General features: G+C 35.7%; 1 protein-coding gene across 1 annotated transcript in view; it reads left to right on the top strand.

Annotated features, from left to right (window-relative positions):
- LOC123659849 (tyrosine-protein phosphatase Lar) overlaps positions 1-9,562 on the top strand; it is a 122,754-nt gene extending 113,192 nt beyond the window's left edge. Inside the window, exons 20-24 of the mRNA XM_045595015.1 lie at positions 208-3,337; positions 3,412-3,522; positions 4,215-4,384; positions 5,242-5,377; positions 8,689-9,562. Coding sequence (XP_045450971.1) covers positions 208-3,337; positions 3,412-3,522; positions 4,215-4,384; positions 5,242-5,377; positions 8,689-8,757 — 3,616 coding nt within the window. The 3' untranslated portion in view covers positions 8,758-9,562. The remainder of the gene's footprint in view (positions 1-207; positions 3,338-3,411; positions 3,523-4,214; positions 4,385-5,241; positions 5,378-8,688) is intronic.
- Positions 9,563-13,403: the final 3,841 nt, after the last annotated feature.

The following is a 13,403-nucleotide window of genomic DNA, read 5'->3' on the forward strand; positions in this document are numbered from 1 at the left end:
GTTATAGTGACAAAATAAAAATTTTGTGACATGGTATTTTATACATGAGAAAAAAGACGATTAATCTTAAAAAATATTAGATTTTTAATAGTCACGTGATAATTTGCGGTATCATTAAAAATAATATAGTGCTATTTATATTATTTTATTATTATAGTCTATTTATATTTCTTACATTTTGTTTGTAATTATTTTTATTTGTTGTAGGATTTTGAAACAAGACCCCATAGTCTCGATTGAAATAGAATGGGCAAAACCCACTCAAACATATGGAGATTTGCTTGGTTATAGACTGAGGTATGGTATTAAGGATCAACCTCTTGAAGAAGTTAAATTTTCCGGAACTAAAGTTACCTCACATAGAATTAATGATTTAGAAAGAGGAGTGCAGTATGAATTTAGAGTAGCTGGCAGAAATCAAATCGGTATTGGTCAAGAAGCAATTAAATATTGGCTAACTCCAGAAGGAGCGCCAAAAGGGCCGCCCACAAACGTAACATATCATTTCCAAACACCAGATGTCATTAGTGTAACGTGGGAGCCACCAATAAGAGCTGACCGCAGCGGACAGATTAAAAAATACGATGTTCAATTTTACAAAAGAGGAGATCAATCATCTCTGATTGAAAAGACGACGGAATCAACAAAAGTTGTATTTACGGGTCTTGAAGAAGATGCTCATTATGTGTTCAAAGTTAGAGCTTACACGGATCAAGGTCCAGGCCCGTATAGTAAAGATGTTACAGCTCACACTGAAAGAGATATTGGAAGAGCACCAATGTCAGTCAAAGCTGTAGCAACGTCAGAATCTGGCGTAGAAGTATGGTGGGAACCCGTTCCTTCAAGGAAGAAAATAATAGGTTATGTTATATTTTACACGATGACGCCTGTGGAGGATTTAGATGAATGGCAGCATATAAATGTTCATGTAACTCATTCTGCAAACTTAGAAAATTTAGACAAATTTGCAGAATATGCTATTGCTGTGGCAGCCAAAACTGCAGACGGTTTAGGAAGATTATCAGAGAAGGTTACTGTTAAAGTGAAGCCAGAAGAAGTGCCTTTACATCTTAGAGCTCAAGATGTGTCCACCCATTCCATGACTCTGTCGTGGTCCCCCCCGTTACGCTTAAACCCGGTTAGCTATAAGATTTCATACAATGCCATTAAAGAATTCGTCGATTCGCTTGGGATGACGCAAACGCAAGAAATTCCTAAAAGGGAAATAATAGTTAAACATGATAGAACGTCATATTCTATTAACGATTTATCTCCGTTCACTACGTATAATGTTAACATAAGTGCCATACCTAATGATAATTCCTACAGACCTCCTACTACGATATTCGTAACAACGCAGATGGCCGCACCGAAACCAATGGTAAAGCCGGACTTTTATGGTGTTGTTGAAAATGAAATACTCGTAATTCTACCTCAAGCATCCGAAGAATACGGACCTATTTCGCATTATTATCTAGTTGTAGTTCCTGACGACAAATCACATAATCATAAAAATCCAGATCAATTTTTAACAGAGGATTTAATAAAAAATAATGCAAGAACAGATGATGAAAATGCACCATATATTGCTGCAAAGTTTTTGCAAAGAAATATACTTTACACCTTCCATCTTGGTAATGATGAAGTATATGAAGGTTTTCTTAATAGAAAACTTAATCCTAATAAAAAGTACAGGGTTTTTGTTAGAGCCGTTGTAGATACACCCCAAAAGCATTTGTACACATCTAGCCCTTTTTCAGAATATTTATCGTTAGATATGCGAGAAGCACCGCCCGGTGAAGAACCAAGTAGACCTGATCCTAAAGACATTAATGGGGATCCTGAAATAAGAATAGAAGAAAATAGAAAAGAAGCTGGCATGCTCTGGGTTGTGGGGCCTATCATAGCAGCATTAATGCTTTCTCTGTGTTTAGTACTTCTGTTTATTGTGAAGAGAAGAAGACAACCTTGCAAAACACCAGATCAATCAGCTGTTACTCGACCTTTAATGTCTGCTGATATAGGATTCGGCGCGCCTTCAGATCCAGTAGAGATGCGACGTTTGAATTTCCAAACTCCGGCTATGATATCTCATCCGCCTATACCGATATCTGAACTCGCTGAACATATTGACAGATTAAAAGCTAATGATAATCTCAAGTTCTCCCAGGAATATGAAAGTATAGAACCGGGCCAACAATTCACGTGGGATCATTCTAACATGGAAGTAAACAAACCGAAGAACCGTTACGCGAATGTCATCGCCTACGACCATAGTCGTGTGATACTCCAACCTATCGATGGAATACTTGGAAGTGATTATATAAATGCCAACTATTGCGATGGGTACCGTAAACATAATGCATACGTTGCAACTCAAGGACCACTACAAGAAACGTTTGCTGATTTCTGGCGAATGTGCTGGGAACTACGAACGTCCACTATAGTAATGATGACAAAATTAGAAGAGCGAACTAGAATTAAATGTGACCAATACTGGCCTAGTCGAGGGAGTGAGTCGTATGGCATGATGACGGTCACCATCGCAGAAGTTCAGGAACTTGCTACGTATTGTATTCGAACATTCCAAGTAACTAGGAATGGGGGAGCAGAGCGGCGAGAAATTAAACAACTACAATTTACTGCTTGGCCCGACCATGGAGTGCCAGACCACCCAGCTCCTTTCTTACAATTCCTCCGACGTGTTCGAGCACTGAATCCACCAGATGCTGGCCCGTTAGTTGTTCATTGCTCCGCTGGTGTTGGACGTACGGGTTGCTTTATCGTTATCGATTCAATGCTCGAGAGAGCAAGACATGAACGCACTGTCGACATATACGGTCACGTCACTTGTTTACGAGCTCAGCGGAATTACATGGTGCAAACCGAAGATCAGTACATCTTCATTCACGATGCCTTACTCGAAGCCGTTATTTGCGGTGACACTGAAGTTCCAGCTCGCAACTTACACTCACACATCCAAAAGCTAATGCGTATCGATACGATTGAAAATATCACTGGAATGGAATTAGAGTTCAAGAAACTGGCTAACATGAAGGCCGATTCGAGCCGTTTCGTATCAGCCAGCTTGCCTTGTAATAAACATAAGAATCGACTGGTGCACATTTTGCCATATGAGTCGACTCGTGTCTGTTTGACTCCACGCGATGGATCCGACTATATCAACGCATCGTTTGTTGATGGATATAGATACAGGGCTGCCTACATTGCCACTCAAGGTCCACTCCCTGACACAAACGACGACTTCTGGCGAATGCTTTGGGAACATAACTCCACTATCATAGTTATGCTTACAAAATTGAAGGAAATGGGCAGGGTGAGTTTATATTTACTATTATTATAAATTATAATTTGTGTTACGTTCCCATTTTCACACAATTAATGTTTCAGGAAAAATGCCATCAGTATTGGCCTTCCGATCGTTCAGCACGCTATCAATGCTTCGTCGTGGACCCTATCGCCGAGTACAACATGCCTCAGTACATCTTGAGGGAATTCAAGGTTATTATTATAAAAACATTTTTTTTATACGAATATTATAAATTACATTTTTATTTTATCTGAAATTTGAATAGCAAAAATCAAAATATAAAAGGGATGTTAACTAAACACAAATTCATAGAAAATTCAATTTATTTTAGATTCGTTGCTTTGAAAAGATATTGATTGAATTATTTGATTGAGTCTTGCTGTCCGTGCGTTTCAATGGAATCTTTTTAATTTTTGTAATTATTTTATTGTTATTACATATTTCTATAGCGACCTTTAATACAAACTCTGTATAAAAATATCATGTATCTACCCATTAAGATACAAAAGGTACATCCTATAACAAATGAAAAGCGGAACCTTAACAATAGGAACTCATTAGACTCCCTTTGGATATGAAAATCTAAAAAAATTAGATCTTTTTATACCTTAATTTTTAAATATAATTTCACCAGTTTCAAAAAAACAATTACTATGTTATGACTTTCGTTGAGGTATTGTACAGAAGATTCCAGCTAAATGTTAGTGTTTTCGAGTAGTGTTGTGTTCCTGTGGTGAGTGAGTATGATGACCAGAGCTCCTGGGGAGGGTCGGCAATGCTCTTACAATGCTTCCAGTGTTGCAGGCGTCTATAGGCTACGGCAACCGCATACCATTCTTGAGACGTATATTGTTTGCCGTCCTTTAAAAACAATTCTGCCTAGGTAACGGATGCTCGAGATGGAGCGTCCAGAACAGTTCGCCAGTTCCAGTTCACGGACTGGCCGGAACAAGGTGTGCCCAAGAGCGGCGAAGGTTTCATCGACTTCCTTGGACAAGTTCACAAGACCAAAGAGCAGTTCGGTCAAGACGGGCCCATCACTGTACACTGCAGGTATGTCATATTGAGGCCTTAGGACAAGAATGGAAAATTCAAAGCTTAATTAATCTACGCTTTTAATAATACGGCTGAATTATATTTAAGTATTATCTGACAGGCTGCTGTGATGATGATGATGTGATTATCTGACAATGGAATGTTTTTTTTAATAGGTAATACGTGCTTGAATTATTCCGCTGCAGCGGCTCAAATATACTACTATTCTATATACTACTATAATAAACTATCGAAAAATAAAGCTTTAAATTACAAATGTCATATTTATTGCACATTACTGTTTACAATATTTGGTTGTTTATAATAACCATTATTAGTTGCTCTAACAAATATCTGAACATTTCATTTTTAAACGGATATTTTTGATCACACACATCAGCGTATCGCAGTCCACTGCTGGACGTAAGTCTCCCCAAGTTCACGCCAAAAACGGCGTGAGCTCATGTGTTTTGCCCATAGTCACCAAGCTGGGCAGGCGGGTTGGTGATCGCAGGGCTAGCTTTGTCACACCGAAGATGCTGCTGCCCGTCTTCGGTCTGTGTTTTTCAAAGACAGCAGTTGGATGGTTATCCCGCCATCGGTCGGCTTTTTAAGTTCAAAGGTGGTAGTGGAAATGTTTCATCCCTTAGTCGCCTCTTGCGACGACCACGAGAAGAGAGGGGGTGGCTATTTTCTTTACTACCGTAATCACACAGCTTAATAAAATATATTTATTACATCCTTTATACTTTACTGTCGTAACCACACAGCATGTTTAATAAAATTATTTAATTATTTTATACAAATAAATTAAAGAAGAAGGTATAAACAGTTTTTCAATTTACGAGACTGACATCTAGTCTGTGTTGTCGTAGCGCCGGAGTGGGCCGCACGGGAGTGTTCATCACGCTGTCGACGGTGCTGGAGCGCATGCAGTACGAGGGCGTCGTGGACGTGTTCCAGACCGTCCGCACGCTGCGCACGCAGCGCCCCGCCATGGTGCAAACTGAGGTACGACACACACACACGCACATACATACACACGCACACACAAGCACGCACACACACACAACACACACACACACAACACACACACACACAACACACACACACAAGCACGCACACACATACGCTCGCACGCACGCACACACACACACACACACACACATACACACACACACACACACACACACACATACACACGCACGCACGCACGCACGCACTCACACGCACGCACACACACACGCACACACACAAGCACGCACACACACACACGCACGCACGCACGCGCGCACGCCCGCGCGGGGCTATGTACACTGACATAACACGCTCACGTGCACACTGTGACGTGACACGCTCATACGTATACTATAAATAAAATGTTCACGCGTACACTGTGACATGACACCATCCACGCTCAATACACGCTCAATATACTTTGGCATATGATCAATTACATACTCATATGTACAATATATTACATGACACTATATAACACGACCTGTTCACACGTACACTATAACGAGACGCGCTCACCATATTTTGTCATGACACGTTCATACGTACACCATGATACAACACATACATACACTATGAAATAACATGCTCACTCTACTTGTACTTTAAATTCACATATCAATACACGCAAAGAAATTTATCTTTTATATAAAATTCTCGTGTTACAGTATTAGTTACAATACTCCTCCGAAACGGCTGGACAGATTTTTATGAAATTTGGTGTGCATATCGGGTAGGTCTGAGAATCGGCAAACATCTATTTACATACCCCTAAGTTATTAGGGGGGCGGGGGGACTAAGCAGTTAATAACATATATGACAAAACAACGTTTGCGCGGAAACTAGTACTATTTATAAATTTATACTATTACAGTCGTAACCTTTGAAAAATAGAATAACCAACAATCGTCTACAGTGTTGTAGAAGGTTTTCATTTAGTACCTTTTATTCAGGAATGTGCCTCTAACACCAATACATCATGCATGTAAACTTTGTACATAGAAGTACTAAATTTGTATTTTACATTTTTTTATAATCTAGTCAAGTACTGACCACTTATTAAAAGACAAAAATTTGCCTTCATAAGAATATGAAATAAAACATTAAGCTGATTTAAAAATATATGATTAAAATAAAGTAAAAAATATATTTTTTATTGTTCGCTCTGATAAAATTTAATTTACACGTGAAACTTAGCGTCCACGTGTATTCCCACTCTAAAAATGCATCCCGCAAAATGAGTGAATAAAAAATTCGTACATTCTATTTCCACATTTTTTTTTTAGCACTTTCCTCAAATGACCGCACTTTTTAATTAAATTCAATGCGCTTAGCGACGGGGCACGAATTTGAGTGCATTAATTTTAATTTTTATCTATTTATTTACGTCGGTTGTTTGCGACTAAGTTTTTTTTTAAATAATTTGCATAAAAAATCTCGCTGCATAATTTTTACTAAAGTTAATGTTAGTTAGTAAAAATAAACTAAAGTTACATTTTTTTTAATTAATAAAACTATCCAGAGACCTAAAGATAAGTTAAATTCGTGATTCATTCAACAAATCAATGTTTTCAATCGACGAGGAATGCACGAAAAAAAAAAACGAAATGCTAAATCTAAATTAACTTGCAAAAGGTCTGAATACACTTTACACTGGGGAATTTAACACGCCCGATGGCTGTAAATTCTGCGTATCGACTAAGTAATTATTTATAATGGAATTGGCTTACAATGTAAAGGTCGTTTGTAAGCCCACCTTATAAATTGTTAGATTCCAACAAAGATAGCTGGAAGTGTCTACAAACTCTATTACAGGTGAACTATAGACTAGTATTGTTAGGGATTACTCAAAAAGTACTCTTCAGATCTCGATTAAATTTTAATGGCACCATATAACGAACACCACCATGGTCCAGTGTACTCGCGACGCCTCCAACAGAGGGAAATGGAGTCACATCGCCAGGAGAGCTACCCTCGAAAATATTATCGACCCACCAAAACCCCACTATGTCCCTCGTCAGCGCAGCCACGATCACTGTGACAGGAGCGTGCGACTAAGAAGAAGAACGAGCACCAGCTTTTGATTAAAAAAAAGAGAATCATCCAAATCGGTACACCCAGTAAAAAGTTATGCGGTACGCGCTTCAGCCTGTAATCCACCACGCTGCTCCAATACGGGTTGGCAGATACATTCCCTACTAACAGACTACAGATAGTAACGATCGCTATCAGGTGTACATGATAACAACCGGGACCGACGGCTTAACGTGCTCTCCAAGGCACGGTGGGGAGACCCACAAGGACTGCACAAACACCCAGACCACGGCAAAAACTGTATGGTCAATACAAATGTTTCTGATGTGCGGGGATCGAACCCGCAACAGCCAGCGCAACAGGTACAATCCTGTAACTGTGTGTACCGTAATGCGGTAGCACACATAAAAAAAATACATTCAAATTGAGAAGTCCCCTTTTTTTCAAGTGGGTAATAATATAATAATAGGTTGGAAAATAATGATAATTGCCATGTCTAAAAGTTAAAACTACTTTTGTCAAATCTTTTATGACAACTTAACCGCGTCGTTATTATGGAATTAGTCGCAGAAGACGAACTTTTACTCGAGTTTAACGAATTCACTAAAAGTAAATTTTAGTTTAGTACATGATAAAATAAAGCAACTCTTAACTTGAAACTTTTTAATTTGATTCGTAATAGCCTTAATAATGTAAATACTCGTTTACTAATTCACAAATCAAATTACAAAATTCCCTTACTTTCTGTTTAGTTAAATTAATGTTATTTATTTTGGTTGTGTACGTGTATTTCACATCAACATAACATACATACACAGACATTAAAATTTTCAAAATTGTCTATAACTTTATTTATAATTCACTCACTCGACTATCTACCAAGTTCAAATAATGAGCTTGTATTTTCTATTTGAAAACACATTTATTTTCACACATATATTGTCAAATTGTATTTTTTAACTTTTTAAATGTAGTATAACACAACCTATATTTTTAAGATTTCATATTCTATTTGGTAACTATTCATCTATCGGCTTTTCTTAGAATGAATTTTTAAACGAAAAATTGACCAAATATCCCGATAGTTTTAATAGCTTATCGTTACCCATAATTCTATAGTATATATTTGATAACACAACAGTCAACCTTCAATCAAGAATGCTACTGAGTATTGACTTACTAGGCTTAGCAGTTCTAAGATTATCAAAGTCTAATAGTAAAGAAAATATTAAGTCTTATTTATAACCATTTAACCAATTATTTTGTCACAGGACCAGTACGAATTCTGCTATCGCGCTGCGCTGGAGTACCTCGGCTCGTTCGACCACTACGCCAACTGACGCTGAGACAGACTCGTCTAAACCGACACTAACCTTGCCGCATGTATGTAGACGCCTTATTGAAAAAAAAAAAAAAATTGTCTATGGTTAAATGTCATACTGGAAGTACGCGTGTCATTAACAATATATTATTTACTATGTATCTCAAACCGATAACGATAAAATATAAAGGGGATTTACGTTATCTTCTCAAAGAGATTCCATATTGCACTACGTTTTAAATTTTATAATAAGATTACTCTTTATGCGAACGTCATTTTAATGGCGAACTACGCTAACAGCAGATGCTCTCGTATTAAAATTATGCTCTTTCAATTACCATATTGAAAAGGACTCTGAAATATCGCGGGAATATATTAGGAAAACGTTAAATGAAATAATATAATACTTATTACATTTTTAGCTTAATATTTTTAATGGCATGCGTTTTAAATTGATTTTAAAAAAAAACAACAAGAATATCTGCAAAGTTAAATAAAAATTAAAAAGTGTTTAAAGTCGGCAAGGCTGGTAAACTAATTGGACGCAGTGTTCTCATGAACTGACTGATCGTAATCTCGTTCACTTCAGTGTCGTACACGTATAAGGCTATAATATATGAGTGCCTAGGAAAAAGTTACTTATGATGTATATTTACGAAGACCATAGTAAACATGATTGTGAGTCGGAAGGGTAAATATATTATAGAAACCTCGACCCTATAATTATACTATAGATAAAAGCGCGGCCCATCGAGATATTTTTATAGTTCGATTGGCCATATTAAATACTTTAAACATTTCAGAAACGCATTTTTAATAGAAATTCGAAATTCAAAAAAAAAATAACTGTCTAATTATGCCGCGATATATGATTTAGCGTAATATAATGTAATTAGAAATTGAAAATCAGTGCGCTTAGATGACGTTACGCGACATATTTTAATCTGATCGTCACATATATCAACATATATTGTAAAATGTATAAATAGTTATTGCAGCTGTAATTAGAAATTTATTTTTCATATGTGGTGTTAAATACGTTAAGTAGTGTATATTGCGGTAACACGTTTCATTAATGCAATATAACAACTTTAGACGAATCGGCTGTGTCGTGTGAAATCCTTTTTCGTGCGTAGTGTGTATTTTCTTTGTGTAAATAGCTTTAATTTACGCCTTAACTGTATCTATTGCCCAGTTAAAAAGCCAATTTGTAATTTCATACTGCCATTATTAGTTTTTAAAACAAAATGAACAATATTGAACAGATTTCTTAAGGGTTTAGTATTTCCGTTAACTTGAATAGATTTAGAAAATATTTTTTCTAATATCACTGCCACACTTTAGTGAAGACGGTGATGAAATGACATATCTATTGTTAGGTAGAAAAAAAATGTTTTGTCTGTGTGTTGTAATGTTTTAATGAAATAAGGAAAGAAATCGATTATAAGAAACTGTTCGAATGATTTAAATCGATTAAAAAATCGAAAAAGTTTAGTAAGTTTCGATTGCTAAGAACTATTTACATTCAAAGTTCCCTATAAAACAACGACATCGTTCTGGTAAAGTGGAAGTGTTCGCCGATTTGAAACAATTATAATTATTTTCGCGCCTTGAAATAAATAATTTGTGGTAATCCTCACATTACACTATTGTAAGGTATCTTTAAGTGTAGTACGTTATCTTTTACAGTAACCCCTTCGCCTAGTTACGTGTTAAGGTTTTCCACTCGTTTTATACAAACTATACTCTGTATCTAAGTAAGTTAAAGTTGAGCTTTTAACTTAGATATTATACGCGGTCCGCGGATCCTATAGACATCACTTATACATTTCTCATCGGTAATATACCGATTATAATAATCGGTATCTATAATACATACAATATAAAAATTATAAATGAACTGTAACTGACACTCGAAATCATTCGATCAATGAACTTTTTGTCTATGGTATATCTTCATTCGGTCAACATAAACGTCAACTGCCAATCTTACACGTAGATAAAGTAACAACGCACATTGCAGATTTTATTCCATTTATATGGAAATTAATTATAATACATATAAGCTATACATTGTATCACCAGTATGTCTAACGATAAAGGGTCTGCATTGTGCCGTTAATCTAATATGAGAAAAACGTATGTAGATTTTAATGAAAAAAATATTGTTAAATGAAGTTATAGTAAAAATTTAATACTCGTTGAAGATACATATGTACGTAGCGTCTGCTTACACGCTAGTGGAATGGGAGTTTTGTCATATCCTTGGCTTATATTACGCTTTAAATTTAAATTACTCCTTGTATCATACGTTTATTGTTTTTTTATTATTATTATTATGCGTAAAATATACAGGCAGCTCCATTTTTAGCAGTTTTTTAATACTAAATATCACAAATTATTTTATTTTTTATTTTTTGTTATTTGTAGAATAAAATGAAGACAACTAAAGAGGTTTCATTTTTGAGTACTTACATTATTTTTTTGCGTTTGTAAATTACATCGTAGTAATTGTCTTTTTTAATTGAGAAGTTTTGATGCTGTTTTCGAAATCATTAAATATCATGTGTAACTTAAATTTTGCTCCACTTTTAGGTTATTATTTAATTATTGTAATAATTATAAACAGTGTTAAGTAGTGTGAGAAGTAAAACCAACACTAAAAACTGTTATCATATGTATTAAAAACAAACAAAACAATCTATTCTTTTTACCAATTACTGGTTTTACGATTCACACTCTAAAACACGTTTGCCATAAGAGGTGCTGTTTTACTAATTCCATTGTTTAGTACAAAGCTAATGTGTTAAATCAGTGATCGTTTTTCAAATATATGTTAATATTTCTTTCTGCAAAGACTGATTTAATCATTTTACTTGTGTTTTTAATTTGTAATGTTGTAATCCTGTTCAAGCTATTGCTCGGAATATCTTAATTTTTTTTACCTATTATATTTTAAGGTCCATTGTAATCTTAGTGTATTATTTTAATTAAGTGACAAATACCATAAATGATGGGGAATTGATATTATTAAAATTATTCAAACGTACAATAAATATGAAAAAAAAATCACATTCATTGTTGATGACAGCCCTAGATATAAATAATAATAAAAAAATATTTTTATAATAGGTTAAATTTTTTAAATCAAAAATGAGAAATTTTTTATGATATTTAATATAAATAATATCATTTCCCCATTATCGATCGAGACGTAAATTTAATGAATAATTTGTATAAATTATTTCGATGTAATGTTGCAATCCCCAATCCTGTAGTCTTGCGTTCTGTATATTATGAATTGCTAAGTCGGCACTGTGTTGCCATAGCTTAAATATATTTTAATATAATGGCGGACGCAATATGGCGGGACGGTGTGTGTATGTATTTAGGAGTTTGTAGACTATTGTTTTATAAAAGTAATAAATACCCGCGCTGCGTCCCGGGACACGGTGGATTCGCAAATTATACATAATGTATATGAAGAAATAAATTTATGTGAGACGATACAAAAAGTTTTATTTTAAATCATGTCCTCTTTATTATTTACTTTGAAACAAACCTATCGTTTCTTATTTCAACGTTTAAAAAAAAACTCGTGACTGAAAATTCTACACACGAAAGTACATAGGTACAAGATACAACATCTTAAAACCATATTACGTAGATTTAAATATTTACGAAGCACTTACAATCCTTTCAATAAATGAGTAGTATCACGAAAATATTATGCCAAGGTTAAGCTTGCAACAGGCATCCGCAACCCGGGAATTCTTAGCACCCTCTACCCTACCGTAACCAGGGCTGCAGCTGTAACCCGGAATAGTAGGGCCACCGAGAACTGGGAGACTTCATTTTTGAAATAAAACTTCTGCTTCTCGCTTGACTTGGGTTGTAAGCTGGTAGTTTGTAGCTTGCTAGTTGTACCTTGGGGGGGGGAGGGGGGGTAAATGTGACCTGAGTGTTACGAAAAGTGTGATCGGGCGAAGTTGAGAGGGAGATATAACTTGGTGAAGATAGAAAGAGAGAGAAATACGTTTCGTAAGTTTTACTTCAGTCGTGTGGTCTAAAGTATGCTCGTTTTTTTGTGACTAGCCATAGAGGAATTTGCCCATAGTCACCACGCTGGGCAAGCGGGTTTGTGAGTGCAGTGTAGCTGGATGTGATAGGCCTTGGGATGTGCTGCTGCCCACATCCCGATGCTATGCCCCGGGCGATGCTATTCTACTACGCCGGCACCATACTGAAATAACGTCAGTCATAATACAGAAATAGTAACCACCGTTCACACATTTTACCAATTTGTCACTATTTTATTATCATATACAAAATAAACTAACCGCAGACTCAACAAGCTTATTAGCAACATTATTCTCAACACGTCTCTTTCTGGCTAACATTATTACCGAAATAATCCTATTACCAAGCATTGTGTCAACACAAATTGATTCGATGAAAACGTATTGTAGTTAATTGTTATATCCTGGGATATATTTTGAAAGTTTAAGGACATCGTTCGACGTATTAAAACAAGTTATGACGTTGGAATATTAATAGACATGCTTTAAATCCCTGCTAATATTATAAATGTGAAATTTTGTGAAGAAGGATTTATTGTAATGAAACTTAGTACGTTAGGTAACTGGAGATTCAAAATAGCATATA

Source organism: Melitaea cinxia, chromosome 14 (genome assembly GCF_905220565.1).
Source record: "Melitaea cinxia chromosome 14, ilMelCinx1.1, whole genome shotgun sequence".
Lineage (NCBI taxonomy): Eukaryota > Metazoa > Arthropoda > Insecta > Lepidoptera > Nymphalidae > Melitaea > Melitaea cinxia.